The sequence below is a fragment of the Maylandia zebra genome, linkage group LG4 (assembly GCF_041146795.1).
Source record: "Maylandia zebra isolate NMK-2024a linkage group LG4, Mzebra_GT3a, whole genome shotgun sequence".
Taxonomy (NCBI): domain Eukaryota; kingdom Metazoa; phylum Chordata; class Actinopteri; order Cichliformes; family Cichlidae; genus Maylandia; species Maylandia zebra.
In genome coordinates, this window is record NC_135170.1 from 7,935,515 (window position 1) to 7,962,587 (window position 27,073).

The 27,073-nt window shown below is 38.8% G+C and overlaps 2 protein-coding genes across 15 annotated transcripts in view; both read right to left on the minus strand.

Moving 5' to 3' along the window:
• Positions 1–11,876: 11,876 nt before the first annotated feature.
• On the minus strand, positions 11,877–18,180 carry hoxb2a (homeobox B2a). Its single transcript, XM_004568638.4, has 2 exons — positions 16,077–18,180; positions 11,877–14,727 (listed from the first exon to the last, which is right to left on the minus strand). The coding sequence occupies exons 1-2, from the start codon at positions 16,564–16,566 to the stop codon at positions 13,910–13,912; spliced, it is 1,308 nt and encodes a 435-aa protein (XP_004568695.1). The 5' UTR covers positions 16,567–18,180; the 3' UTR covers positions 11,877–13,909.
• A 3,396-nt stretch (positions 18,181–21,576) lies between these two features.
• hoxb3a (homeobox B3a) overlaps positions 21,577–27,073 on the minus strand; it is a 79,595-nt gene continuing 74,098 nt past the window's right edge. For all 14 annotated transcript variants that reach the window (XM_076882938.1, XM_076882936.1, XM_076882939.1 and 11 more), the window contains one exon: positions 21,577–25,412. In XM_076882938.1, the coding sequence (XP_076739053.1) occupies positions 24,541–25,412 (872 nt within the window). In that variant the 3' untranslated portion in view covers positions 21,577–24,540. The remainder of the gene's footprint in view (positions 25,413–27,073) is intronic.

Below are 27,073 nucleotides of genomic sequence, written 5' to 3' on the forward strand. Positions count from 1 at the left end.
TTTTAGATGCTTCTTCTTCAGTTTTCTTTATTTGTCTGTCTCTCATTTTAATATTCCTGTCAACCCAATGGCTCCGGAATCAGGAAGTTGTGCTCCAGTATTCCCGGAAAAGAGTGGAGATATGTGTGTGTCTGTTTGTCTGTACATGCACGTGGATGCAATTTTGTGTGTGTGTGTGTGTGTGTGTGTGTGTGTGTGTGTGTGTGTGTGTGTGTGTGTGTGTGTGTGTGTGTGTGTGATCTGAGGGGCTTTCAGAAAATCATGAAAGATGATATAGGAGACATGGTGAAAGCAAAGCACTGACTGAGTGAAGGAAACGGAGGAGACTGCTTACATAGTTGCATTAACTCTGTAACCTGAAACACTGATGCAGATATTAAACAGAATTTATTAATAACATTTACACATATTTCAGCTGATGAGAAAGAGAGAGAAATTGTCTGCATCGCTGACATTCTCGTTTTTAATTTCTTTTCCAAGTTTGAGCACCATCAGATGACATTAAATAAACCTGCTAATGAAATTAAAGTGATATTGACATTTTCTGCATTTGTGAAGTGATGATGTTAAATAAGAAGTAGATCTTCTACTTCATAATTTTTGTACCTTTTCAGGACATCATCATTTCACAATTTACTGATGTTTGACAACCAAAATGCAATGCATTGCAGATCCTGCAGGAAATGTGTACAGAAAACAGAAATTAATGATGAAAAAAACTAATTAAAAAAACAAAAAACAAACGACTCCTGTCACTATAAGTCAAATTCACAGATCCAGCATGCTGATTCCGTCTAACACAGTTTTTTTTTTAATGTAATGCAACATGACTGTTTTTTTTTCTTTTCATTTTTTTTTTCAACATTCCATGTTTGGAAAAGGGAAGAAACATCCAAAAGAATACTTGGCTGATGTTAGAACCTCTAAGTATTGCTACTACAGGCTGTTGTAAATCAATCAACAAACCTGGGGCCAAACAGCACCAAGGCAGAAAAGTGAGACATGATCTGCGATGTAGTTAGTATGTTATTAGACAGTTCTTCCTGTTTTTTGAAACATGCCATACATGTGACCTAAATGGACAGTAGTTTCTCACATATCTTAGATCATCTAATGAGATTGCTCTGATGGTGCCTAAATTCAAATTTAAAACAGTTCTTCACACTTTTTTGATCCAGTTTGAGTTGAGACTTTATTATCAACCATGTGGGATCTAGGTTGTTAATATTTGCAATCACTACCATGTATTTTAAAGAAAAAGAGAAGCACTTAAAAAAAAAAAAAAAAAAAAAAAAAATATATATATATATATATATATATATATATATATATATATATATATATATATATATATATATATATATATATATATATATATCCCCTGATTGCCAAAGACAAAAATCTAACATTTTGATAGCATTAAAGGGTATGATTATTGTTCACAATCATTGAGGATCAAGATCTTTATTTCTCTTTTTTTGGCTTCTGTAACATTTTGCAGTACTTTGGTCAACGTTTGTTGTTTTGAAATATACTCTGTTTTTTCGGTTTTAATCTCCTGACATTGACTGGACCAAAATAATTGTGGTTTGGTTATAGTCAAATCAATGAATGTGGATACTTTCATAACAGTGATGTCATTAATGCTTTTTTAAAAATTTTGTTATCGTTTGTATATCAAATGGTGAAAAAAAACAGAACCAACAGTGAAAAGGTGAAAACGAGATGAAGGTGATCTTCTTGTGTATCAAAGGACTGCTTTGAGTCTCTTAATGAGCTCTTATGCCTCTGCAATTTCAGCTGACCTGACTTTCATCACGTTACCTGTGATGAAAGTTCATTTACCTATGATCAAACAGTTTTCCACAGTTTCTTCCTCTTCACAAAATGAGAACCAAGTTGAAGGGTCACCATTTGTAACAGTGAAGGAGCTCAAGTGTAAGGGAACCACTAATAAAAACTTCCTTGACATGCAGAAGAAAAGGATCTTGATGTTTTTTGATCACAACACAACACAAAAGTCATAAGTCATAGAGAGAGCCTGAGAGATTATACAGCACTTTGCATTTAATCATTAATTTCTGGCTCTCTTCCAGAACTTTCTTTTGTCCTCTCTTCCTTCCCTTGCAGCAGATGGCCACCCTTCCCTGAGCCTGATTCTGGCAACAGTTTCTTCCTTCCCAAGTACTTGCTCAAAGCGGGTCATTTGATTGTTGGTGTTTTTTCTGTATTATTTTAGGGTGTTGGGCCTTGAACGCCTTGAGGCAACTATCTCCCTCCTATTCACACACATGTATTCTGTCTTGCCTCTACTTTCATTCCTCTTCTCTTCAGTGCATACCTCCACCTCTTCAAGCTCCCTTCCACCTGCTTCCTACTTCTCACTACAAATTACAATGCCCTTTGCAAACATCATACTTCATTGAGACTCCTGCCTGACCTCATCTGTCAACCTGTCCATCACTACTGAGAACAAGAAGAGGCTCAGAGCCAGTCCCTGATGTAATCCCACCCCCACCTTGAACCCATCTGTCACTCCTACCGCACACCTCACCACTGTCATCCAAGTCATGGTGGTCTAAAGAGCCTGAAAAAGAAGACAAATGGACTTCTTTAAGTTTTGTGAAACTCTCCTGAACTGCTCTCTACATCTCCAACAACACTCTCAAAGCAAATATCCCATCTGTAGTGTTCTTTGTCAGCATGAAGCCACATCTTAACCTAGCTTCAACAAAATAAGAAGCCTATTAGTGCCCGCAAATAATACAAGTTCACAATAGATGTAGTAGCTATGCATTTCATACTCTTCAAACTGAAGTCAAATGTTGGAGGTCAGAGTAATTATGTAGTGTTCCTCTGCACACAGAATGGTGATGTGAGAGAACAGTGGAGAACAGAAGAGAAAAGTCAGAGCTGGAGGGGGATGGACACAGCTATCAAAGGTACAGGTAAAATTAATCATAGGACAGTTAAAAGTTGCAGCAAGCAAATCACATAATCTGGAATTTCCCCTTGTGACAGAGAGACATCTTAAACAGACTTTTTATGAAAACTCAGAATTTTGCAAAAAAAAAAGTGTTTTGGGTAACAAAAAATTTATTTAATATAGTATTTCAAAAAAGGTTAATTACCTTCAACTCTGGCCACTAGATAAGTTTATAATGTCTTATAAAAAGCTGGAGCACCCTTTTTAAGTGTGATGTTATAAAACACATCGTAGTATTTCCACCATGCATTTTTAGATGCATCATCATTATTTGATTTTTCTCAGTTCTTGGCTGCCGGTTAGTGGTATGAGTCGACCACTCAGCAGTCTATTTAGTGGCAGTTAATTAGTGCAGTTGAATTGACTGACAATTGTCTGTGTTGGTCCCTTGGCAAATACCAGTAATCCCATGGAATGGCTCTTTATTGACCTATTAGTAAGCGAGTCCATGAGAGAGTTTTGTGCACATACGGAGAGTGATTTGTGTTTGGTGTGTGTCCTCCAAGGCTACCACTTGACAACTCAATATACAGAATTGTGTGTGTGTCTGTGTAGGGTGGGGGGGGATAGCTGTCCAATCTTTGCTCTCACATCCACAACAAACAGTATATTGATGGCACCCTCATAGGTATTGCTCACCTCTCTTTGGCTCACATACAAGACTGAATGGAAGGTAGTTTACCTACCATTAACATACAGTGGAAATGATTCTGTCACTGTACACATGTATGTGACTCAAGGACAGAGCATGCACACACTCTAAACCCCAGTTACACATTTGTTTTCTTTAGTTATGACTCTGCTCCTTATATCACCTCTTATTTTTATTTTATTTATTGCTTTCAAACAAACTGGACAGACCTTTTGTTCAGGTCCCAAAACTGTTTAAATGTGTTGTAATTGTGTCAAGAATGCACATTAGTTTACCTGTTGCCAGGTTGGAGAGACTTTCAGTGAATCCCTTATGTTGTCCCTTATTGTAAGATTAAAAACAAACAGCTTCAATCTTCCAATTTTGGAAAAAAGTACAGTAACAAGTCATTTTCTATACCGGCATTATTGAATGCCTTTCATCTAATACTAGAAATGTTGCCCTCTCTGGCATTATAGGATATGTGCTGTGATATATGATTTCAAATATGTTGCTGTATATTTAAGCAGATAATAACAAGTGCACCTGATCATATCAGATGATAAAATTAGGTTTGAAAATAATCCTAAAAGTATGGCAATACCAAACAAACTTGATGTGTACACGAGTTTCAGAACTTGAGACAAATCTAGGAACCGATCCGTGCAGTCTAACAAAACGGACAACTTTGAGTTAGCCAATCCAACACAAGGCTGTCTGATAGCTGTCTGTTTATCAGACAGTTGTGCAGAGAGCTTCTTGTGTTTTGAAACTGTGCTAAAATAGAGTTTCAAACAGTTTTCAAAAACTCTCGAAATTATCTTTTCGTTTTTTTTGTTTATTTTTTGTAAGCTGTTCCAGTTATGAAAGATATAATAAGCCATTCCAGCAGTGGAATGCTTCAGAACCGCATCTGGTTAGGCTCAAGTGACAGAATGGTCCAGTGGCCCTAGTAATGATAGGACAAAAGAGGAAATCCATTAACAGTCACAGAGCCACAAAACTGGAATAAGGAGGAGGTCAGGGTGGATATTGAGGCCAATAAAATACATAACTTCATCACAGGCTCTGTGTTTTCTATTTCTAATAAAACTTTCTTTATTTTTAGCTTTCTTCATTTTTGGGTGCCTGGTAACCTGAACAGCATCTATAAATAATATGTAAATCATGTATGTCCTAGGGTCGCAGCAGCGAAACTCATCATACAGTTACTCATAGAAAAGCTGCTCTTAAAACCAAATGTTCAGGTCCAAATGAAATTCAAAAGCTGCACTCATTGACACCACAAGCAGAAGTGTAGTTTTGTTTACCGGAGCTGTATACAGAGCAGGTTATCCTTCCAACCTGCTTCAAATAACCTTAACATCCTATTATAATAAATAGGTAGGTTTGGTTTTTTTTTTTTGTTTTAAACCCTTACAGCGTCACAGCAAATGTTGAAGGGGTTTTAAAGAAAACAATTATGTGACCATCAGTCATTTCAGGAATGCCTTGAAATGATGTCTGGTTTGGCTCAAGTGACAGGACCCTCTAGTGGCCAGAGCAATTTTCATGGGAACAAAAGATGAAGTCAGGTGACTTTGTCTTTAGATCCCCCAAATCAGCATAAACAGTAGGTCAGGGTGGATAGGAGAGTCCATCAAACAAGAGTGGATTTGAACAAGAATTTTTTTCTTTTGTTAATGATACTATCAGTGAAATGCACCTCTAAGTTTGTTTATTGGGCCTTGGCTTTTTGGTAATTTAATTAGACTCAAAATACTTACATAAGTACATATTTTTAAAAGCAGAGAAGAAGGACAGTTGCATAATTCCCCAAATGTACTATTGACATAATATTAGTATTTAAATAAATATTTAAAGTCTTTACCATAGGATCATTTATTTTACAGATTTTTTCTGTTCCCTGCAATTATTACCTTCTCCTATGGATGAGACATACAACCAATAAGGTGGTTAGAATGGAGGACTTGTTATTATTTATTATTAGATCCCCCTGCTACAGTATTGTTTGCCCTGTTCATGCTGTTAGCTAGTTGATATGCTTAATCACAACAACAAATAAATAAATAGAAAATAGGGGTGTTAGAAATTTTCCAGAATGCAAAGATTATCTCATTTTAGCCCATTACTGGATCTAAATTAAAGGGTTTATCACAAAATACAGTTTTATTCAATTCAATATGTAACTTAGGGGTAATTTCGAACAATTTTATGTAGCAATCCCACTGGTCTCATGTATGGATTTCCTTATCTGAGACAGGCTGGTAACTAGTTCAGGGTGCCCCACCTCTAGTTCTATGGTAGCTGGGATAGCTACCAGCCCCCTGTGACCCTGAATTGGATAAGCAGAAAAGATTATGTATAAATATATCAAATGATAAGCTATGTTTCCAGTGTTAGAAAAAAAAAACAGTTTGCACAGTAATGTGATACAGATAAAATATTCACTTCTTTGTAAACTTTTTTGATTGCCAGGTTATGAAACTAATTTTGCCGTAGTCTTTATGCATTCAGGTGTGATGTTGTTGTATTAACAAGTAACTGTTTCTTTTTCTACATGAAAGAAGGTTAAGTATAAAACTTCTGCCATTAAAAATAGTGTTTCATTTTCTATTTAAGCCCATCCCTTTGACTTGTAGGTCAGCAGCAAAGCTAGCGAAGAAGCTGCAGGAGCAGCAATAGCATGACAGTCTTTTGAGAGGAAAGTTTCCTCTTGACAACCAGGATGATAAAAATCCACTACTCACATATTTCACCACTGCTGCTAAGTGGGTGATCTATCACACCTGAGTTATGCAGTATCACACACGTACCCTTACACACATACACACAGGCAGAAATCATAATGATGGCAATGGTGATGCAAGAGATAAAGGAGCAGCCCGCATATTACAGCATGGCAGCAGGCCGACAGGCGGTGACAGCCAGGAGAGAGAGATTATTGGAACACACACACACTCTGTCCCCAATACACACATGCAGCCACTCAGAAGGTAAGATATGTCTCCCAGCATAGAGATGCTGGGAGACATATTATTGCTGTAATCTCTTTGTCTACAAGACACACTTAGATGAATGGTTACAGAAGAAAGAGAGATTGTAACTGCAACTGTGTTTAACTGCATGTCGCACAGCCTAGTCTCATAGTTAATACACTTATTATATGGTGATTAGAATAGCTTTTCGGTTAAATATTTTTTAGGATAGTTTGAATTATCCTTCTAGTTCATGCAGTGCTCACCTACTAATGTACAGCAGAAGAGTAAACTGAGAAACCATTCCTTCCTAATGAAGCACTTTATAATAAGTATGCAATGTAGAATGACACATGAGTGAATATCCGAACAGGAGATGAAAACAGGAGTTCCACACAAATCTCCTGCTGTTTATAACCTTTTTATGGCATCGGTACCAGAGGTGGCAAAAGTACAGACACTCTGTACTTACAGATTAGATTAGATAGAACTTTATTAATCCCTCGGGTGGGTTCCTCTGGGAAATTCGATTTCCAAAAAAGCACAGCACCGACAGAAGTTACAGACACCCATATTAGAAATACTTTGGTAAAAACTGAAGTACTGATTCAAATTCTTTGCTTAAATAAAAGTGAAAAAGTACACGTTATGAAATGTAAGTAAGAAAGTAAAAAGTAGCTCATTTGTACCAGCAATTTTTTGCAAAGCTAACTGGACCTTGTGCTTTATGAACATAATAATATAATAATAATGGACATGGGAAAACCTTTTGCAGACTTTTTGCAGTATTGCAGATTATAGGAAATGGACTGCACATGGACCTTACAAAACCAACCAGTGTTTACTTTCAGAAAAAGGAATTTAAAATTGTTGTAAAAACATCAGTAACTAATTCTGAGGGAGGCAAAAGGACCATTTACAATCCCCAGCAGGCACAACAAAACATGCTGCATCTGCAAAGCAAGTATACCAAATTTAAGTTCAGTAGCAATAGCTTTCTAATGTAATATACAGTCTTTACTCCAGCAATATACCTTGACACACTGCATATAGTTAACAGAGCTGTCTGCTAACTATTATTAAACTATTGAAGCAACTCTTCCCTCTTATTATATCAAGAGAGGAGTGAGCTTGCTAGCAAAGCTAATGACTCAGGTGATGTTAGTAGTTTTAGCTTTTCAGCTACTTATACACAATAGTTAGTATTCAGTAAAAATGCTTTTTTGGATTTACACAGATTCATCCATCCGGCATTTGCCACTATTTTGCTGCTTTTATTGGTGATATATATATATATATATATATATATATATATATATATATATATATATATATGTAAAGTACATTGTTTAGTGACTGACTACTATTTTTTTTATTTTATTTTTTATTTAATTCAACAAATAAATCTTAGCAAAAGATGATAAAAGGAAGAAAAACACTTTGAGCAAGTAGCAGAATGTCATCTTGTCTGAAATTGTGTGGACCTTTTCTTATTTGTGAAAAGAACAAGATACCACTGGCAGACCAGCCAGCTCCAGTATTCTTTGGGGAATGTCAGACAATTTGCGTGGTGCTGGACTGTGAGAGATGTCCCACTAAAAAACTGGCAGAGTTTGCTCTGTTCCTCCTTGCACAAAAACATTGATCCTGAGGCTCAGTTGATGTCTCTGTATACAGAGACATCAACTGTATACATCAGACATCAACTGAGGATCCTGTCTTGTCCTGCTTCTTGTAAATGTACCTATGGACATGCCATCCTGGTAGAGCTAGACTACTTGTGCACTGTTTCACAGTAGTAACCTAGCAGAATTAAATATTGAGGCACAGGAAGTGTGCTCTCATTGTTTAAGATTGTTTAATTGTTGTCATTCAACCACAGTGTAGTTATGAAAGGTGAAGAATTATATAAAATCAGTTACAGCACCAGTATACTCTTTTTAACTTAAAAAAAAACAAAACTTTTTTTTAACTTTAACTTTTTTTTCTTTTCTTTTTTTTTTTACTGTGGGTGCCAAATATCATTGGACAAGTAATCAACTCCAAGCTACTCTCCAATGCATCTATTAGAGAGTGAGTATAAAATAGTAAATACTTAAACACAAAAACAGTGGCTGTGAATGGGTGAACGAGGCATGTTGTATGAGAGCACTTTGAGTGCTCAGGTAGAGTGGAAAAGCACTATAAAAGAACCAGTCCATTTTCTATTTAAGACATAAAGATAAGATTGAATATTTTGACATATACACTATTCACAATATAGGAAGGGTGAGACAAACACATCATAACAACCACACCAACCAAGAACTTTTTCAAACTGCTCTTACCAAAAACAAACAAACAAAAACCTTTAAAGCACAAAACTGCTTAGTGTGCACATCTCTTAATTTCTTGTCTTTATGGTACAGTGTAATTTAGCTTGTCATAAGGCCTGTGCCTGGTCTTTATACAGCCTCAATGAAAAGTTTAAGACCATTGGAGAAATGGCAAAAAATCACATTTTGCATGTTTGGATCTTAACAAGGTTCCAAGTAGAGCTTCAACATGGAACAATAAGAAATGAGAATGAGACAAGACATTTTTGGAGCACACAATTTACTGAAAACAATGCTTAAACTGAAAAAAGCTGTTTTAAAGCTGATCAGAAGTTTAGGACCACATCCCTTTAAAAGGCCAAATCTGTGTGAAAATGTGGATTCATGAACCTTTGGGGATGGATGGCAAGGGAGGTTTACAAAATTGGACAAAAAGTTCCAAACAGTAGATACCTTTCGTGCTGCCGTCTTCACCACTTGGAGAAATGTTCCCACTCAGCTCATGGAAACGCTTGCATCACTGATGCTGCAATTAATTTTTGAAGTGATTAACAATAATGGTGGAGCTAGTCATTAATGAGTTCATGTTTGGAGCTTTGATTTCTGGGTGGGTGGGGGGAAGGCATGGGTTTTTTGGAGGTGTGTTCCTAAACGTTTGACCAGCTGTAAAATTATTATTGTTTTCAATAAATTGCATGTTCAAAAAAATGTTTTATCTCACTCCGGTTTCTTATTGTTGTGTGCTTAAAGCGCTACTTGGAACCTTGTTAAGATTCAACCATGCAAAATATGATTTTTTTTTTTTGCCATTTTTCAAGTCGGGACTGTTTTAATGTTAGTTTTTCCTTAAACACTAACAAAACAAAGAGACCAAAGGATTTTCTTGGAAATGTTCTTTTACCCATCTAAGGTCTAAGTCATCACAGATGTTAACCCTAACCCTGCGCAAACTCTTTATCACAGAAAACAGATCCAACAGTGTGGATAATTTGAGATTTGTGTCAGAGTGATTATTTTCTTTGCTTGTTGATTTCCAAGACAAGGGAGAACAATTTATTAAAATGACATTTAATTTTTTTCTGATTTCCTAGGGATATGTTTAGAGTTGGGGTTGGAGTCATTATAGATGACAGTGCTTCTAGACCTCAGAGGGTTAAGCAATTGCTCAATCGAAAAGCTTTTACCACAGCTTTAAATTAAACAATATGAATTCTAGCTGAGTGTCTTAAGAAGTATAGCAGAATTGTTAGCATTGGTATTAAAAGGGTTTGTTTAAAACAGCAAAGCAGTAAAATTAAATTCACAGTGCCTTCAGTCAGTCATATTCCTCATGGCTCTATTCTAGCGCAACAAGTGTTTCTTCCTATGTGCTGCTGCAGGGCACAGGCATGGAACTGTGTTTGGGTATTAGTGGTGACACATGTAGACGTTCTGCTCTGGGCAATTTCTGAGCATTAGAAACTAAATTATCTTGCATTCCTGTGGATATCTATGGACGTTCAAAAGGGCTTGAGAGTTCAGTATGATCAAATAAGAACTATGGACTGTAAGGGTCAGTCCATCTATTAAGCTGCTTCTGTCTATTTTTCAGGTAACCTGCTAAAATGTGCATGTGTCATCTGTTCACACACAGACACACAGGATATGTTCCCATGTCCAAAACGTTATGCACATTCTAAACATCTGTATTTTGGGATAATTTGTTATAATTTGTAATTTGAAGCATGGCTGCAGTGTCTGATTCTTCCTCTCTATAATCTAAACCAATGCATCTGGTCGGATATTATATAGACAAACTCTTTACAATTTAACAGCATACTGGAACTGAATGAAAGAAGAAGGGAGACTTTTGTAAAGGTGTTTATATTTATCTAGGTAAGGCTCTAATGGAGTCCTGTTGGAATGGAATGACGTTAGCCAATAAATATTAAATATTAAATATTAATTTATTTTTTAAAAGAACAATTTGAGTGCTCAGTTAGAATATAAAAGTGCTATATAAGTGTCAGATTCCTTAACTGAGACTTTTGCTTTAATTTAAAAATAAAGGATATGGTGTTTGGATGTGGTGATGTTGAGGTGGATATTGACTGTGTAACGACATTGTAATAACCCCTACATCTTCCCCCTCATCATATTTTGTCATCTTATCATATTTGCAAAATAATTTCAGCATGTGACATTGCAGTTTGCGGTTACAGAAAGTGAAAACACAATTGCTACTCAGATCAGTATGTCATTCAGCAGAGTTTTAAGAACAATTTGGATAGCTGATGCAGAACATTTTGATACCAGTGTCAGTGTCTTCACCCAACACTGTTGTTAGAAAAATGGTGTTTGTTGTACCTGCTGGTTCCCCTGGGAATCACTCTTATACATCTATCCATTTTACAACTTGTACTTACATGCATAGACTTCACTTGCTTCTGTCTCTGTTTATTTTGTCATTACTAAGACACTGTGAAAACAGTGTTGTCTTTTTGCTGATGGTTACACGCTATACCATTTCCTGTTATTTTTTATGGTGAATTTTAGGAATATATATATATATATATGAATCGTGCATGGGGTAGAGAGTATATGCTATCAAAGTAAATATAACCAAAGAAGAAAGAAAAAACAGAAAAACAATACAGCTCACCAATAGGAGTTAAGTCAAGGGTTAAAACTCACCAAAAGATCTACTTTATTTAAACCTAGAGTCAAGGCCACTGGTGCCCAAGTGTAACAAATGTGCTGATGGTAAGATGTTAATGTGAAATGTTCTTTACTGACTGTGGCAGGTTAATAATGGACATCAATGCCCGTTAACTTGGGCACATGCCCTGTATGAAAAGTAAAATCTGACACCGGATTTTTAAAAAATTTGATTCTGAAATTTTTTATATTCTTCTAATGACAAAGAAATACAGCTAATACCCACAGGCAAGCATGAACAGGACAGTTTTGATCTGTGCAGTTTATTGTTTCAAATAAATAAGCCAAAAATGGTTTAAATTTGGTACAACATATTTATATTTTGGACTTTTTAATTATGTTAGCAACTAATACATTTTATTATCAGATTATAACTTTTATACATTATTATTATTGTGTAATAGAATGCAGCTCTTTTTTTCTTTTTTTCTTTTTTTTTTTACAATTTTTATATATGTATATATATGTATGTATGTATGATATGCTTTGTTTTTTACATTCAAATAATTATAAAGCTTTTTTTTTTATTTTGTTGCCATTATCATCTTATACTCTACTTTTTTTCCTTATAAGATGGGAACAGTCAACCATAATCCTTTGTTAAAATAAATATAAAATGTTTCTTCTGTCCTTTCTGCTCGCTGTCCTCACACAAACATCCTGCCTGTCACACTGAGCTGATCATCCTGTAATGGCTGCTACTGCTTATTGTTCACATCCTGCTTTGTCTTCAGCGCCATTTTGACTCCGCGGGAGGAGGAGCAGCTTTGCAATCACGCACACACTAATGGCAGACACACTCATGGTTAACTTCACATTCACATTTTAATAAAAGGACGCCAATCAGGGATTAACTTCCATGTTTACATACTACAGCAGCAGGTGAGCCTTGCTATTCTTCCACTCACTGTCAGTAAAAAAGGCTACATTGTTTTTTAGCACTGCTGTTGTTGCTACTTTGTAATAATAGCTGCTGCTGGTGGTGGTGGTGATGGTGGAGGAGGGCCACGCTGTGCTAACCCTTAGCTTGTACTCAGAGAGCTAGCCGTGCTGAGCTAACACCTGATGAAGGCAAGCAGCTCCGGAAAATGTGTTATTTTGCTCCCATTTATCAAGGTTATCTCCATGTAAACACACTAGCTATACATAGTTTCCTAGGCTATAGTCTTTAAGTTGGAAAAACTAAACAAGCATTTTAGGAATTTTAACAGGTCAATTATTTAATCCTTATCTAATAAAAAATAAATAAATTGAAACTGGAATTGAAATGAGAAATTTGAAAAGTGTATTGGATTCAATTGCTTTGGAGGTGGTTATAATGTATAAAGTATCCGTGCAAAAAACACAGCATGTATATAGGCTTTATATATAAAAATACAAATAATTAAAAATAGTTGTAATAAATAAACAAGTAAAAAATTGTGTTGTAAAAAATTAATTTTGTAGGTTGTTGGTCTAAAAACGTTCTAACCTATTTAGTGTTGTCAAATAAATTAATCCATACTATGTGTTAGGGTTACACACGTAAATGTGCTAATTTATAAATTCAGAGACTATAAAAAAAACATGGGGCACAGTATAAATGTTTGTGTTTTTATTATTATTGTTATTCCACTATGAAAATATATGTACAATAAATAATTTGGATTTTCACTATTAAAGAATCTCAATAAATAAACTAGTGTTTAAACCTCCGGTCATCAGCAGGGCTTCCCTCTCTCTGCGTCGTGCCGTTCAAAGAGAGAATTCATTCATTCATTGTCCCATTTGGATTTTGTCAAAACGGTCCAGATATCTGCGCCTACAGACTCCGTGAACAGTTCCTGAGAAGCTTTTAAGAATCCATGAAGCTGCACCAGGATGAACTAGAGGAAACAAATCCACAAACTCATAAGGATTGATTTACATCCCCCCCCCCAAAAAAAGAAGAAATAAATAAATAATAAAAAAAATAATAAAATTCCAAACCGAGAAAGTGAAGTACAAAAAATACATCCACATATTGTCATATTTTCAAAGGAGGGGAAAAAAATCCTTTCGATGTTTTAAAGTGAAAAATTAATTGGATTTCTTTGAAACTATGATGCCCTCCAAAAAAGCAAGAAGAATATGTAAAAAAAAAACAAAACATATTTTAATGGAGAAAGGTTTCAGGAATGTTGCCGAAAAGCTTTAATATTCTTTTATTTCTGTTAAATAAATAAGTGTTGTGTCCTCTGCTGGATTTCTCATTAACGCAGGCCCCTCTGCCCACTGCCCCACTCGCTTTTATTTGACCCTACTTTCAATTTGTGTCGAGGTCTCAGAAGTTGAGGTGCTGCAGGTCTATGGTGCACAGTGTGCTTGTGAACAGATCGAAGTCCTCTTCTGAGAAATCCACAGGGCTGTCCAGGGTGCTCTGCAGGCTGGGTGACAGGCAGGGGTCCCCGGCGAAGAAGGTGAGGTCGGGTAGGGTGGACGATGAAGATACGGCAGAAGGAGCAGATGAAGCTGTGGGTGTAATTGAGGAGTCCTGCTGCTCGGGAGCTGCTGTTAATCCAGGCACGGATTCGCTCAGCTGCATCAGGCCCGGGTTGTCAGCAGAGTTGGTGACCGCCAACGCCGGCGGAGAGTGACGAGCCGTCGCAGAGTCAGAGCACCCCGATGCCGTAAACAGCGGTGGCTGCTCGGGGATACTCAAACGGTCTCCCTCCTCTGGTGTGGGCTGTGCATTGTCCCCGCTGTCATTAGCGTAGGCGGCCGAAGATGGATTGCCGCCTCCCGGCTCTCCCTCCGAGGCAGTCTCCCCTGTGCCAGATGCTTCCAGAGGCTGGCTTGAATACGGGGAGGAGGCGTCAGCGCCTTCGAGCGGCTCAAAGCCTCCCGTGTCGCTGGATTCATGGCTTCCTCCGCTCCCGTGCGTGTTTTGCCGCTTATGTTTCATCCGCCGGTTTTGGAACCAAACTTTCACCTGCCGTTCGGTTAGATCCAACAGGGCGGCAATCTCTACTCTCCTGGGCCGGCATAGGTACTTGTTGAAGTGGAACTCTTTCTCCAGCTCCAGCAGCTGCGTGTTGGTGTAGGCGGTGCGCAGCCGGCGGGAGCCTGCTCCTCCAGCGTCTAGGCCCGCCTGACTCGGGTCTGGACAGGAACAAAGACAATAAATGAAACCCCATATATATATTTATTTATTTTTCCTGCAAGAAATACGCTACTTCGTCGCCGAGCTCACCTTGGCTCCTCGCCTGTAATAAAAAAAGAACTAATACTAATATTTTAAAAAATATACCTTCCACTTATAGTAGTAACCGTCACTCAGAAGAGTGAAAGATAACTATGTCATCAATGAAAGTGTGCTTCTGTGTCTTGTAAATCAGCGAGGGCTATGAGATTCTGCATTCTGTGATCAGAGAGGAACACGAATAAATCACGGAGCTAGAAGGAAATGCGTGTGGAAATGTGGGAATTTTTTTTTAGACGAATGTGGCGGTATTTGTCAGAAACACAACTGAAAGCTCGATTTGATTTTTTCGTACTTCAGAAAAGAAGGCAGAAAATTTGCCGAGAAATTCCCATTAAAATTGATACGAGGTAGATTTCTAAATGTGTGGGGATAAGAATGGAAAACTGGAATTTCTTTCTTTCATTATTTCATCGATTTGTTTGTTTGCTTACTTATTTATTTGCAAAATTATTTATTTATTTTGAAAAATGCATTGACTGTTAGAGAGTTCAGTGTGAGAGATAGAAATAACCTGAATCCCACAAAATCAGATAGTGTGCAGTGCGTTTCCTGTGGGGACGAAACCTACACCCCCCCACCACCACCTCCACACCCAAACGTATTTTGTCCTTATCTCGCCATTATTTTTTCCCACCTCCATCCAACATGGCGACCTTCTCATTTGTGTTATGAATCTATAATAACATGACCATGCTGCTACTGCACATCGTCCAAGAAGGTTGAAAGCGATATATGCTATAGCAAATATGTAAGCGATGAACATGAAATTAAAAAAAAGAAGAGAAATAAAAAAACTCCCGTGTGTGTTTTTACGCAAGACAAATAATTATACATGGAATTAATACATTTTCGATTCTCGAAAGTTCTGAAATTATTTAGTGCCTATGTAAAAGATCTGCCCTCAGTATGGCTGGCGTGCACGTATTGATCCGCACTGACAAGGATTATCTGTAAGACGTTAATGGGTTGTTTAATGCATGATGAAAGAGTGTGCAAAGCACTGCAGCATAATGCAGTGGTCTAGATATGGCTTCCCTGTTGACACAGCGCTGCACAAAACACACACAAACACACACGGAGGGGGGAAAAGACAATGTCATTCAAGTATATCCACGCAGGGTGTAATAACTGTTGGAAATGTGATGCGAGTAAAAAAAGAACAGAACATGCTGCACACTCTCTTACTCACTACCACACACATGCATGCAGCTATACACGCTGTTACCCGGCATCCCACCATACCGACCTGTGGGTGACTCGATGCCCGCCGAAGCGTACCCAGAGGCAGTTGACGACGGGGAGGATGAGGCGGGGGGGATGATGGATCCGGTACCGCTGGAGTTGCTCCCTGGCTTGGGGCACTTCTTGTATGATTTCTTCTCCTTCATCCAGGGGAACTCGTGGGCAATCGGGCCGGTCGGGGTGACCGTGGCCGGGGCGGGGGCGGGGGCCTGGCCGGTCGTGTATGGCTGCTGGGCGGCTCCGTGATGCGTCTGGAGGCCATTAGTGGCGGAGGCTCTCCGGTTCTGCTGGCTTCTCGCAGCTGGTCTCGGCTGGCTGGCTGTGCAGGGGCTGAAGCTGGGGATGGTGTGCTCAAAGGGAGGCGGAATTACTGTCGACTCCTTGATTGATGAAGTTTGAAATGACTCCAGGACGGCGGGGAAGGACGTCAGGCACTCTGCTAGGGACGGCTGGCTGTTTATGAAACCGATCTCCCTCTCAAATTCAAAATTCATAGCTCTCTCAAACGGGCTTTTACCCCGAAACGGCGATACCCTCCGAACAGCCCCTTCCCCAAAAATAAAAACAGAAGAAACAACAACAAAAACACATACACGCACGCACCCTTGCACACGCACGCAACACACTATGGCTTCACAAAAAAATCAACTGAAAAAAAACGCACGAACATGTAGGTTCCCGACCGCAATGGCGTAAACACCGTGGCTATATAATAATTGTGTATATTGGTGATATTACTAGCGTGTGGGGACCTGGGTAGTCTAAACTGAAGAACTATGGGGCGAAATTGCAGCCAGTTCCTGGCCACGTGATCCGAATCAGCCAATCCTGGACCCAGGCCAGGCGGCTGTGATGGCTGTGGGAAGCAGCATTATTATTTTTTTTCCATCAAATGTCGTGTCAGGATACTACTTCGCAGGGTAGCTGCCATTGTTGTATTTTAACAGGGCGTGAAAAAAAGCCCCGATACGGTGGCCATTCGCCATGTGCGCAGTGTGGGCGACTGGCCGGCGCATCCAGGCCCGGTGATGCTGCACAAACAATAGAGCATCCTCTTCTTGAGCATGTTGTCCCCGTCTTCTGGGTGATGTGGTGACGGTTAGGTGTATGGAGCCGGCCAGCACCGTCTACAATATGTCTCCTGTTTACAACGCGCTGCTCATTAATCTTAGAAGGTGTGACAGAGGGTGGAAATGTCACGCTTAGAACATTCTGAGAGTTTTTTAGATGGCGCAGAAGCGCACGAAGAGTGGACGATGAAGATTTGTGCTCAGCGGTAGTGCAGAGGGAACAGTTTACAAGAGCATAGCTTAGATTTGAGGACAGACAGTGAGGGGAGCCTACTGATGTGTAAGTGTGCGATTTTTATATCTAATAGATATCACATTTACGTAGTGGTGTGTATGAGAGGGGAGGAAACTTTAAACAAGGTCTAAATATAATCTTACCCTAAAATAACCTTTTCAAAGAGGCTCCAAAATTCTTCTTGCAAGATACCACGGTTCCTCTCCCACCCTCTCTCCACGGTGTTAAAATGTTCGCCGTGTTTACGCAGAGGGAGAGGGAGAGTTCACAGCGAGGTCGCTTCACCCAGCTGGGGAAAAAGGAGAGAACGCTACTCTACTTCTTATGATAAAAAGAATACAGCAGCAGTATAAATGGTAACTGTAAGTGAGAGTGGCCTTTAGACTCAACAGGACGCACATGTAGATTTTGCGAGAGATCAAGAAGCGGTCAGTTGTTTAGCTGGGAATATTTTGGGGAGGGCCCGAATAGCCCCGAGTGGAAGAAAACGAAGTGCGGTGATCAATCTTTCTCTCGCTGCAAAGAGTCTGACAGCAGCCTCTCTCTCTCTCCCTAAATAACAAGGAAAAATCCACCCTCACTCTTTCTCTTCCTTTCGGGGCTCGATTCGACGTATTATGGATATGACTGAAATAAAAGACTGAAAAGTTCTTAGCTCCCCCCCGCCCCGTTTCTTTCCAAGTCGCTTTGCCTCACCCCCAGGCTCTAAGAAAGAGAAAAAGGCAGCAAAAAGGCAGAAATGTGTGTGGGAGGAAACGCCATTGAGCGCAGGCAGTGAGTAGGCCGAGGCTGTATGGGCACGGAAAACACAAGCCCACAAGGCAGACACAAGTTGCTGAGCGAGCAGCGTTCATTCTCTCTCTTTTTTAATTTAATTATTTTTTAATAATATATATGAATGCATATTTTTAAAATTTTGATAAAGAATTGGGAGTTTATATGAAGATTTTGTGGCGAGCAGAAAACGTTTTTCCACATGCCAGTAAAGACCTGAAGAGCGTGGATTGGTCGACTGAAGCTGGGAACGTGTAATTTCTATTTTATTTTATTTTATTTTATTTTATTTTAATAACGCTTTTGGCAATCGGTTATTTGATTATTATTATCAATTGATTATTACGAAAATACATTTTTAGTTAATCCACTGACAATATTAACATTTTATTTGTTTATCTCAAATACAGTTTTTCATTAATATTATTTGAGATTTTGATTGGCCTAAAGCCCAATTTCTGGTTAAACATGTAACGTGAGAAAAGACTCGGTAACTTCAAATTTTTCATAGTTCACTAATGACCAGGTTGTTGTACTTTTCCTTCTTTTAATACTACCAATACTACAGTAAACACACTTCTAATTCAATCATGACCGTACAAATACTATGTGCAGAATAGCATTTCTGTAGTCAAATAGTTCAATACTGGATGATAACACGATGACGGCTTTGTCACATCTTCTGTCTAACAAAACACATTAAAATCAAAAGATTCTAAGTGGAGAAATGTGCGTGTTTACGTAGCTGTGAGTGTGCTACACTAATAGCTGGACGATTTTCAGTAGTGCCTGCGCTGCTAAAGCGGATCCGAGCTCTCCGTCTGTTTTTATGAGGCAATAAATTAGATCCAATCTCTGCTTATAGGTGTTTTTATTGTCTGTTAGTCCAACGGAGATGTAAAGGGAAGTGCGGCCATTATTTATGGGAGTCTGATTTATGTCTCAAGTTTTATGAGGCTCTCAGCCCTCCAAGCACGCGGGTGCGAGAGGGAAAGAGAGAGAGAGAGAGAGAGAGAGAGAGAGAGAGAAGAGGGGTGGGGGTCGATCACGTGACAGAGCCGAGGCGCAGTCCTCGGGGCTTTTTTAGTCATAAACACACAGCTGACACATAGCTGAGCTGCATGCAAGATGAGAAATCTTCAAAGAGGAAAGCATTAGCCACAAATGCCTAAGAGAGGATTTGTTGAAAATATTGAAATTGCTCTATGGGTATACATAGCTTGCACAACTCCAGCAACCTCCTAGTCAGCTTCATTGTTCCTATAGCTGTTGTTTGGAGTTTTCACTCACTGGATTTCAGTATTTTTGCACACTAGCCAGTATTTTCTGTTGACTGATTAACATCCTGAGGTGTCAGAGCGCTTATCTGTCTTTTGATTTAAAGCTGGGGGCATTAAATTAGCATCAGAAGATTTCTTCGTCACCTTGGAAAAGTGGTAAGAACAACACTAAATAAATAAGAATATGCATACATACATAAAAGGAATGGAAAATTCTTAGTATTGGTACTGCGTCAAGCCAAATTGTTACTTAATTTGGATAAACACTGATACCTAAGGAGAGCTGCAGTGAAGCAAAATAAATCAAATTGTTTGGCCTGGCTACTGAATGCCTTCCTGCTATAAAGTGATCTTCATCATTGCAGTAATGACTGGATTCAGCACACCAAAACTGAATGTTTTCTTCACCACTAGTGACAATAATCACTGCTGAACACGTGTCAAAAGCCAAACTGCCAGAGGACAGCTAACTGATCATGACACCAAAATGCATCTGACTGAAGGGACTGGTGCTCATTCTTTTATTCAACTTTTTGAGCCCGCAGAAAAAAACAGCTGCCAGAAGAAAACAAAAACTCAAAACACATTAGTACAGTATCTGGTGCTTATTTTTCAGGTTTTGTAGGAAAAGGTTTTGTACTTTAATATTAATCCCAACCTTAAGACCACCTGATATTAGCAAAAAGGATGGCTGCTGCTGCTATCCCAGCAATTAATACCAGACAGCAACTAAATAGCAGAGTAATAGGTGGTGATTTATACATTTCCTATTCTTACAGTGGTATCAGATAATAAAGCCCTTCTTCTCTCTAGTTTGTACAGCAAAGCGAAGCAGCGAGAAGGTTTTCTGAAAGCTAAAGGTCTTTTCTTTTTTGGACAATTCTGTAAGTTTTCTGACTGTGATGCTTTATCCTCAGACACCGACCCAGTATTCACTACTGGCACCAGAGTCAGGTCATCTCTGAATCAGAGACAAGCTGTTTGAACTAAGTCACGGCCACACCTAATCTGTGGTTTATGAGCAGCATTTGTTTCTATATTATATCTACATTATATATATTCTATACTATACTAACTATCTAACAAATTTGACAGTCAAATTTTCAATCTGATTTAACCTTTTGACACTATTATGCACTCTAGAGGCTTTTGAAACAAGTACCAAGTCCTATGATGAGTTTCTGAGTTCAAGTTTTTACTTTCATCTTTAAAAGTATTTTTATGCATATTTATTTCACTTAAAAAATTGGTACTTTTTAGTACGGAATCTTACAGAATGCAGTGAAAGACTGATGGGATGGTGAATGTTTAACTTCTAATTCTTACTGATTGAGATTATAACTAATGCAACAAAAGTGCTGTTTAGACTGTGTGAAGATTTAGCTATTAAAAGGTCAGGACTGTTGCTCCAATCTTAGTAAAAACTGTTTGTTGTATGGAATGATACAAACACTCATATCACTGTCTCTTAACACATACAACACAAAGTGCCTTTAACCAACTAAAAAGTCTAGGCTAATCATAAATACATTTCTGAGTTCATCTTTTATAAAAGCACCTAAAACAACGATTGTATGAAGTGAATTAGAAAGCAAATTTACTTGGAATTTTACTTTTATTTGACACCTTTCCTAAATACTGCACATCTAGAAAAAAGCCAGTAAAATCCATTCCTCTTTTGTGTTGACATTTTTGAGGCACTGTGTTTGCGTTATCTAAGTAAAATAACAAGCATGTCTTTCACACATGTCAGTATCTATAAGATTTGTGTTTTAACTGCTTATTTGTGTGGTGGCTTTAAAGGTTTTAGTAGGTTGAAGAATTTTCAATCATACTGAATATGTTGTGATAATCAACATTCTACATATTTATATAATCATAGCAATTGTAACTTTATCTTAGCAACAAATCTCCTATTTGTAAATTTGATATTTCATATTAACCCAAGGAAATCCAGTATTTGTTTGACCATAATAATCTAAATAAGAGGAGCAGGATTCTCTGCTGATACCTTCACTGTGATAGTAGTATTCTGCTTGTTTTAACATTATCTGATGCTGACTTTTCAGTCTTTTTTTTTTTTTTTACCAAAACAGCATGAATCAAGCTTTACACTCCTGTGATTCTTAAAACACTGAGGCTAGCTCTGAATAACATAACATTTTATTAAAGAATTGTTCAACATTCAACTCTCTCAACAGTGAAAGAAAAAGGATCTACAAAGGACAAAAGAAGAACTTGTTTTTTCTCCAAAAAGACTTGTTCTTTTTTCCATCTAATAGTTAGTCTATATTTTCCCACTATGCATGGGTGGTTCAACAATCCCCACACTTGCCTTTTCCCCTGTACAAGCCAGGACATTTATGTACAAGGGTCAGTATAGGAACATAAAAACTACTAATTTTCTTCTAAAATACAAGAACTAAAAAATGTAACTTTAGTACAATGGACAAGAAGAAACAATGTTTTTTTTTCTTTCATAACAGGTAAATACTAAAAAAGTACAGTATTTTTTCTCGATATAAATACATGAAGGATAAATAATAGTCATACAAAACAGAAAGTCTTTTTTTAAACTGGCTATAACAAATAAATATTTTATATGAATGTTCACTTGAACACACATTGGCAAAAGACGCTTTGATTGGAGGGCCTTTCGTCTTCAAAATAAGATTTCATTATTATTATTATTATTTTTTTTTTTTTTACCTTTAACCATCAAAATGTAAACTCTAAGTGCAACAATGATGCCCAGATGTGGCAAGCTTTTGTGTAAATCATGCACTTTTAAAAACAAAACCAGGGATTCACTTCCTAAACATCAGCAAGTTTAGAGAGAGTCGAGCGCACACTGCTTGTGTTTGTTCCACACTGCATAGGCTCTGTGTGCACTGTATGCACTCACTGATGGTTCAAGCAAATAAACCCAGTAGTTTTAAAAATGTGTTTTACACAGCAGCTCTGACTTCTGGGACATGCATTTCTTGTTCAAATATATACCCTGTATCCATGTTAAAAGTCAAGATATGTGAGAACAAAACAACACAGGAGAAAGTGTGGACTTTTATGCATCGGTGTCCTCTATTGTAAGTTAACTCTTCCAAAGTGATAAAGAGAGAGAAAGAGAGAGCGAGAAAGAGAGAGACAGCAATGATATACCTCAACATAAATAAATAATATTCTCTGCTCTTTCGCATTTACCCTGTGTCAATAATGTGCTAAAATAAGGAATTTTAAATGTTTCTTCCATGTCCTCTCGTGTGTTTGTTTGAAGGTGTCAACAGCTGGCGTACCCTGGCTATGGAGGTGTGTTGATGAAACATTGCTAGCTTAGCACTGCTGTGTGTGCATGAAGGTGTGATTAGCTAAAGTAGCTTAGCACAGATGTGTGTCGATGAGTACTTTAGCAATTGAGCTCATAGCTTCTTAAACCCTGTTCGAGCGATAGGTAGGCTGTCCGTGTGATGGATGTGTGTGTATGTGGTTGGGAAAGGGGGTGGAGGTGGTGGTGGTGGTGGTGGTGGTGGGGGGGTAGTCTGGGGAACTGTGGGAGGTTTTGCCTCCTTCTGAACCCATGTGCTGCTGCCATAGACAAGAGACAGTGGGTTAGTAAAGACTGGGTCTGAGATGGTTATACAGCAGGAGCCAGAAAGGGACAGTGACCGTCGAGTGGTTTTTGCAGGAGAAGATGTGTTCTGCCAGCTCCAGCTATATATTTCTGCTCTCCATTTCACTCTGTCTCCTTCTTTCCTCTCTCTCGCAAGCTGGTATAGAGACAGAGTCCTCCACATAGCTCAACCTGGCTGACAACAACATGTGTTGTCTGGAGGGGAAGAGAACTCAGCACCATAAATCTAACCACCTTGTTAACTGGGCATTAAAATTTCAACCATTTCATTTAGAAGGGGGAGAGCTGCGTTCATATATGTGTCCTATTAAGTATCAAAGTACAATTTTAGACTAAATGCTACCTCCAAAAGAGTCCTTTTAATACACAGTAGCTAAACTACTCCAGAATTTGCTGTGCTCACGTGCCCAACATACACACACAATCACTCCTCACCCCACTTTCTACTTGAAAGGCTAAAAATAGAAACATAACTAAGTTCTCAGTTTTTTACAGTATCAGGAGACCTGTATAGTCTGGGAAAGCATTATATTAAATTATAAAATAAATTAGTTTTAATAATGTTGTACTTATTGCTAAGTGTCTTAAATTCAAAATTTTTAGGGTTTTTTTATGCTGTTTTGAACAAATCTTCCTGATTTTTTCTGTGCGAACATGGTGGTTTTCATTTCAGTCTCAATCTGACAAATGACTATACAACGGTGCTCAACGTGGATCCTGTCATACTAAACAGCTGCCAATGTATCTCTGCCATAAGACAAGCTCCTTGATATGCATTGTCTGCAGCAGCAAAGAGCAGCATGGGGACTGAATGTACACCTGACCTCTCCCTACAATACACCTCATTTCCCTGGGGCTGTGGAATACTGTGTAGATGGGTTCGTTTTTAAAATGACTATACCACTAAAGTAAAAGTTAAATGTTTAATCCAAATTCAAATATGATTCAATATGGTTTAAAATTTGTGTTACTTAAAGTTTGTGTTACATAAAGTTAGAGCAATAGACATTATACTAGTTAGTTTAATAAGTTTGAAAAATCTATTTTAAAAAAGAGTTTGCATTATAATACACTGCTGTTGTTTCCAGCATTGGATATGCAGATATGCCTTTCATCAAGTTATTTGACAATATGAAAGGTTTGGGTTCATCTGTGATACTCGATACTGCTGTCTTTTTAAAATTAAATTACCTGCCGTTTCAAGGTAGCACTGAAAGGTCTCGTCTTAATCAGATTTAGTGGAGCTCTTTATGAAGGCAGTGAAAACAGGGCGGTGGCAGAACACTACCCAACACTGGCTGTTCCCCTTTGTGACTTCAGAGCTCAGGACAAACCACTGGACGGCCCCTGTGAGTCTTCTTTTGCCTCTCATGCTATCCTGCTGCAGCACTAGTCTCCCTATGTGTAAGTCTGTTTGTGAGCCATGATTTGTTCGATGTGGTCTTCACTTTTTTGTATGTTGTCATTTTGTTCCAAACCTGCTACAGGTGAGTGAGCTTGGGTGCTTCCTGGATTCTGCCCTGAGTCGAGGTGTGGTGTGCCGACAGTTCGGTGTATGTCGGGTGTGTAGGTGGGTCACAGGGACCCGGGGGACCCCCTCCACCCACATGGTGCTGGTTGGCAGCTGACATGGGCCCTGCGCCATTGTAGTCCATGGTTTGGTGGTGGGGTGGGGTGGGGCCGAGGTGGTTAAGCCCATACATGGAAGGCCCTGAGCCAGGCATGGGTTCCACATAATTAGCACCCCCCACATAGACTGGACTGGCCTGTATATTGGTGGGTGTCCCATAGCCAGCACTATTAGCCTGCACTAGGCTGTGGTGGGGATGGGGATCACCATAGTCTTGTTCTGGGGTGCCATACTTCTGCTGGGGGGGGCAGCCCTTCATGGGGACATTTGAATAGGCAGTGGACATGGAGTAAGACACTCCCTGGTGGGGCTTGCCAAAGGATGGTGGAGATGGCGCGTCATAGCCTGTGCTGCCTCCTCCACCTCCCCCTCCCATTGGGTGCATTGAATTGAGAAAGCTGGCAGAAGACTGCAAGGGCAGAGGAGGAGAGCCTGTTGGTGAGGGCCCTCCAGAGCTGGAACTCAGGCCCTTGTTCTTCTGGTCCTTCTTGTACTTCATGCGTCGGTTCTGGAACCAAATCTTGATCTGGCGTTCTGACAGGTTGAGCAGGTTGGCCATTTCCACGCGTCGTGGCCGGCACAGGTACCGGTTGAAATGGAACTCCTTCTCCAGCTCAACAAGCTGGGCACTGGTATATGCTGTTCGAGCCCTCTTAGATGATGCTGACGAGCCACCAGTTGGACTCTTCTCCCCGCTGCTGCCACTCTCAGCTCCTCCTGATGCTGACAAGAGAACAAAAAGTGAATGTGAGAAAACATGAGGGCATAGCCACCCACAGAAAAATACCTGGTTGACAGTGGAAGAAAGGCAAGAAACCAAGGATATTTAAAAAAGAATGTTGGCATCTTAAGAAGGTAAAAGCTGAGAGATCGAGAAAGGTAGAGAGAATATAACATAATCAGGCTGCATGCTGAAGGAAATTAAAAGCATTCAGGTTCTTAATAAAGCAGAGGGGGTGTCTAGCAGGCCGACTGAATCCCTTGATATTAGTTGTCAACACTTCATAACAGTGGCAGTTATTAAGCTGTGGAGGCCCCAGTGCTGGCCGAGAGAAGCTAAATTGCATTTTGGCTGGAAAGACAAACCCCCCACAGCAACACCAGCTGCAGCACAAGGACTCATGAGCAGGAACTGAGGTTGACCTGCACTCACTTCAATTTGCTTGCCAGGAAAAGTCAAACTTCTCATCTCATTTATGTCATTATAACAGTGAATTCTAATAGAAACAGAAAGTTGTTTAGAGAAAAGGGATTGAACACATGCATATTTGATAAAGACCTGTTTCCTATCATTTTCTCTCCCAGGAAGTACATTTGTGGATCCAGTGAAGTTCTGAGACAACTAGTGATGACAGTGAAATAGCTTGAGTCTAAAGTTATTTTCTTTAGCTCAGAATTTTCCATATGGCAATGAACTCCTGTGCTTTTAAAACTGTAGTACCTGATAGTTAAACTAAAACAGTAACACGGGATAATCCGATAGCTTCAACCTCTTTTTTTTCCTATCTTGAGTTTTTGATTATGTTATACAGTTGCTCAAAACAACATAACCTCTCTCATCCTTGTGTGCACGTGTGGCACAGCAGCCTCTGATATAAATGTTTGTATGTGCGTGCTAGCGGTGCATTCTCATTAGTAACAGCTGATACAGTACAGTTTAAGGAAACCTAGATCCAGTCATTCATTATGTTTTCTTTGTTATCGTATTTCTATAAACAGAGATGGAAAGATGAGAGCAGTAACTAGTCTGGAGCAGTGACACTCTCTAAATGATTGTTTGAAATTTTCATTGATAAACAGTCTAATCTCTTTTCAGTTTTTTGTCTGGTCAGCTGAAATGTTTTTGAATATGATTATCACACTCATATTCATTTTTTCTGAATGATAACCACCAAATGAAATAACATATCTGTCTGCCTCAATGACTGTGTTCTTTTCCCGTTATCAGACATGCTGATGGTATTCAAATTTATCATCCAGATGCTAATATCTTCCATTTCAAATGTCTGTTCATCATTCTCTCACCCTCTCCTTGAAAATCTATTTATCTGTTATCATACATGACATTTAAATTCTTCCTGTTAATATCTTTCTACTTAAAGTGGCTTTTCAATGAGCAACAAAAATGAGGAGAAGGAAGAAAGGCGAGCAATCGGAAAGCAAATCATTTTCATGGAGTGATGAAAGGAGAAAGAAGTGCAGGATAGGGAGGAGGAGGTGGAAGAATGAAGAGAGGTATAAGCTACTGGTTGCAGGTTTGTGGCAGCATGTTGATAGACTATATTTTTACCTTAGTGATGTCTTTAGAGAAGTTTTTAGTCTTACTTGATAAGAAAGTCATCTCAAGATAGCCTGCCAACAAGGTTTATGTAACTCGCTTAACT

Excerpts from the sequence above, each read along its gene's own strand:
- hoxb2a (XM_004568638.4), bottom strand. The coding sequence starts at position 16,566 with ATGAATTTTGAATTTGAGAGGGAGATCGGTTTCATAAACAGCCAGCCG. Across the intron at positions 14,728-16,076 it reads GGGCATCGAGTCACCCACAG|ACCCGAGTCAGGCGGGCCTA; the intron begins GTCGGTATGGTG and ends GTTCCTGTCCAG.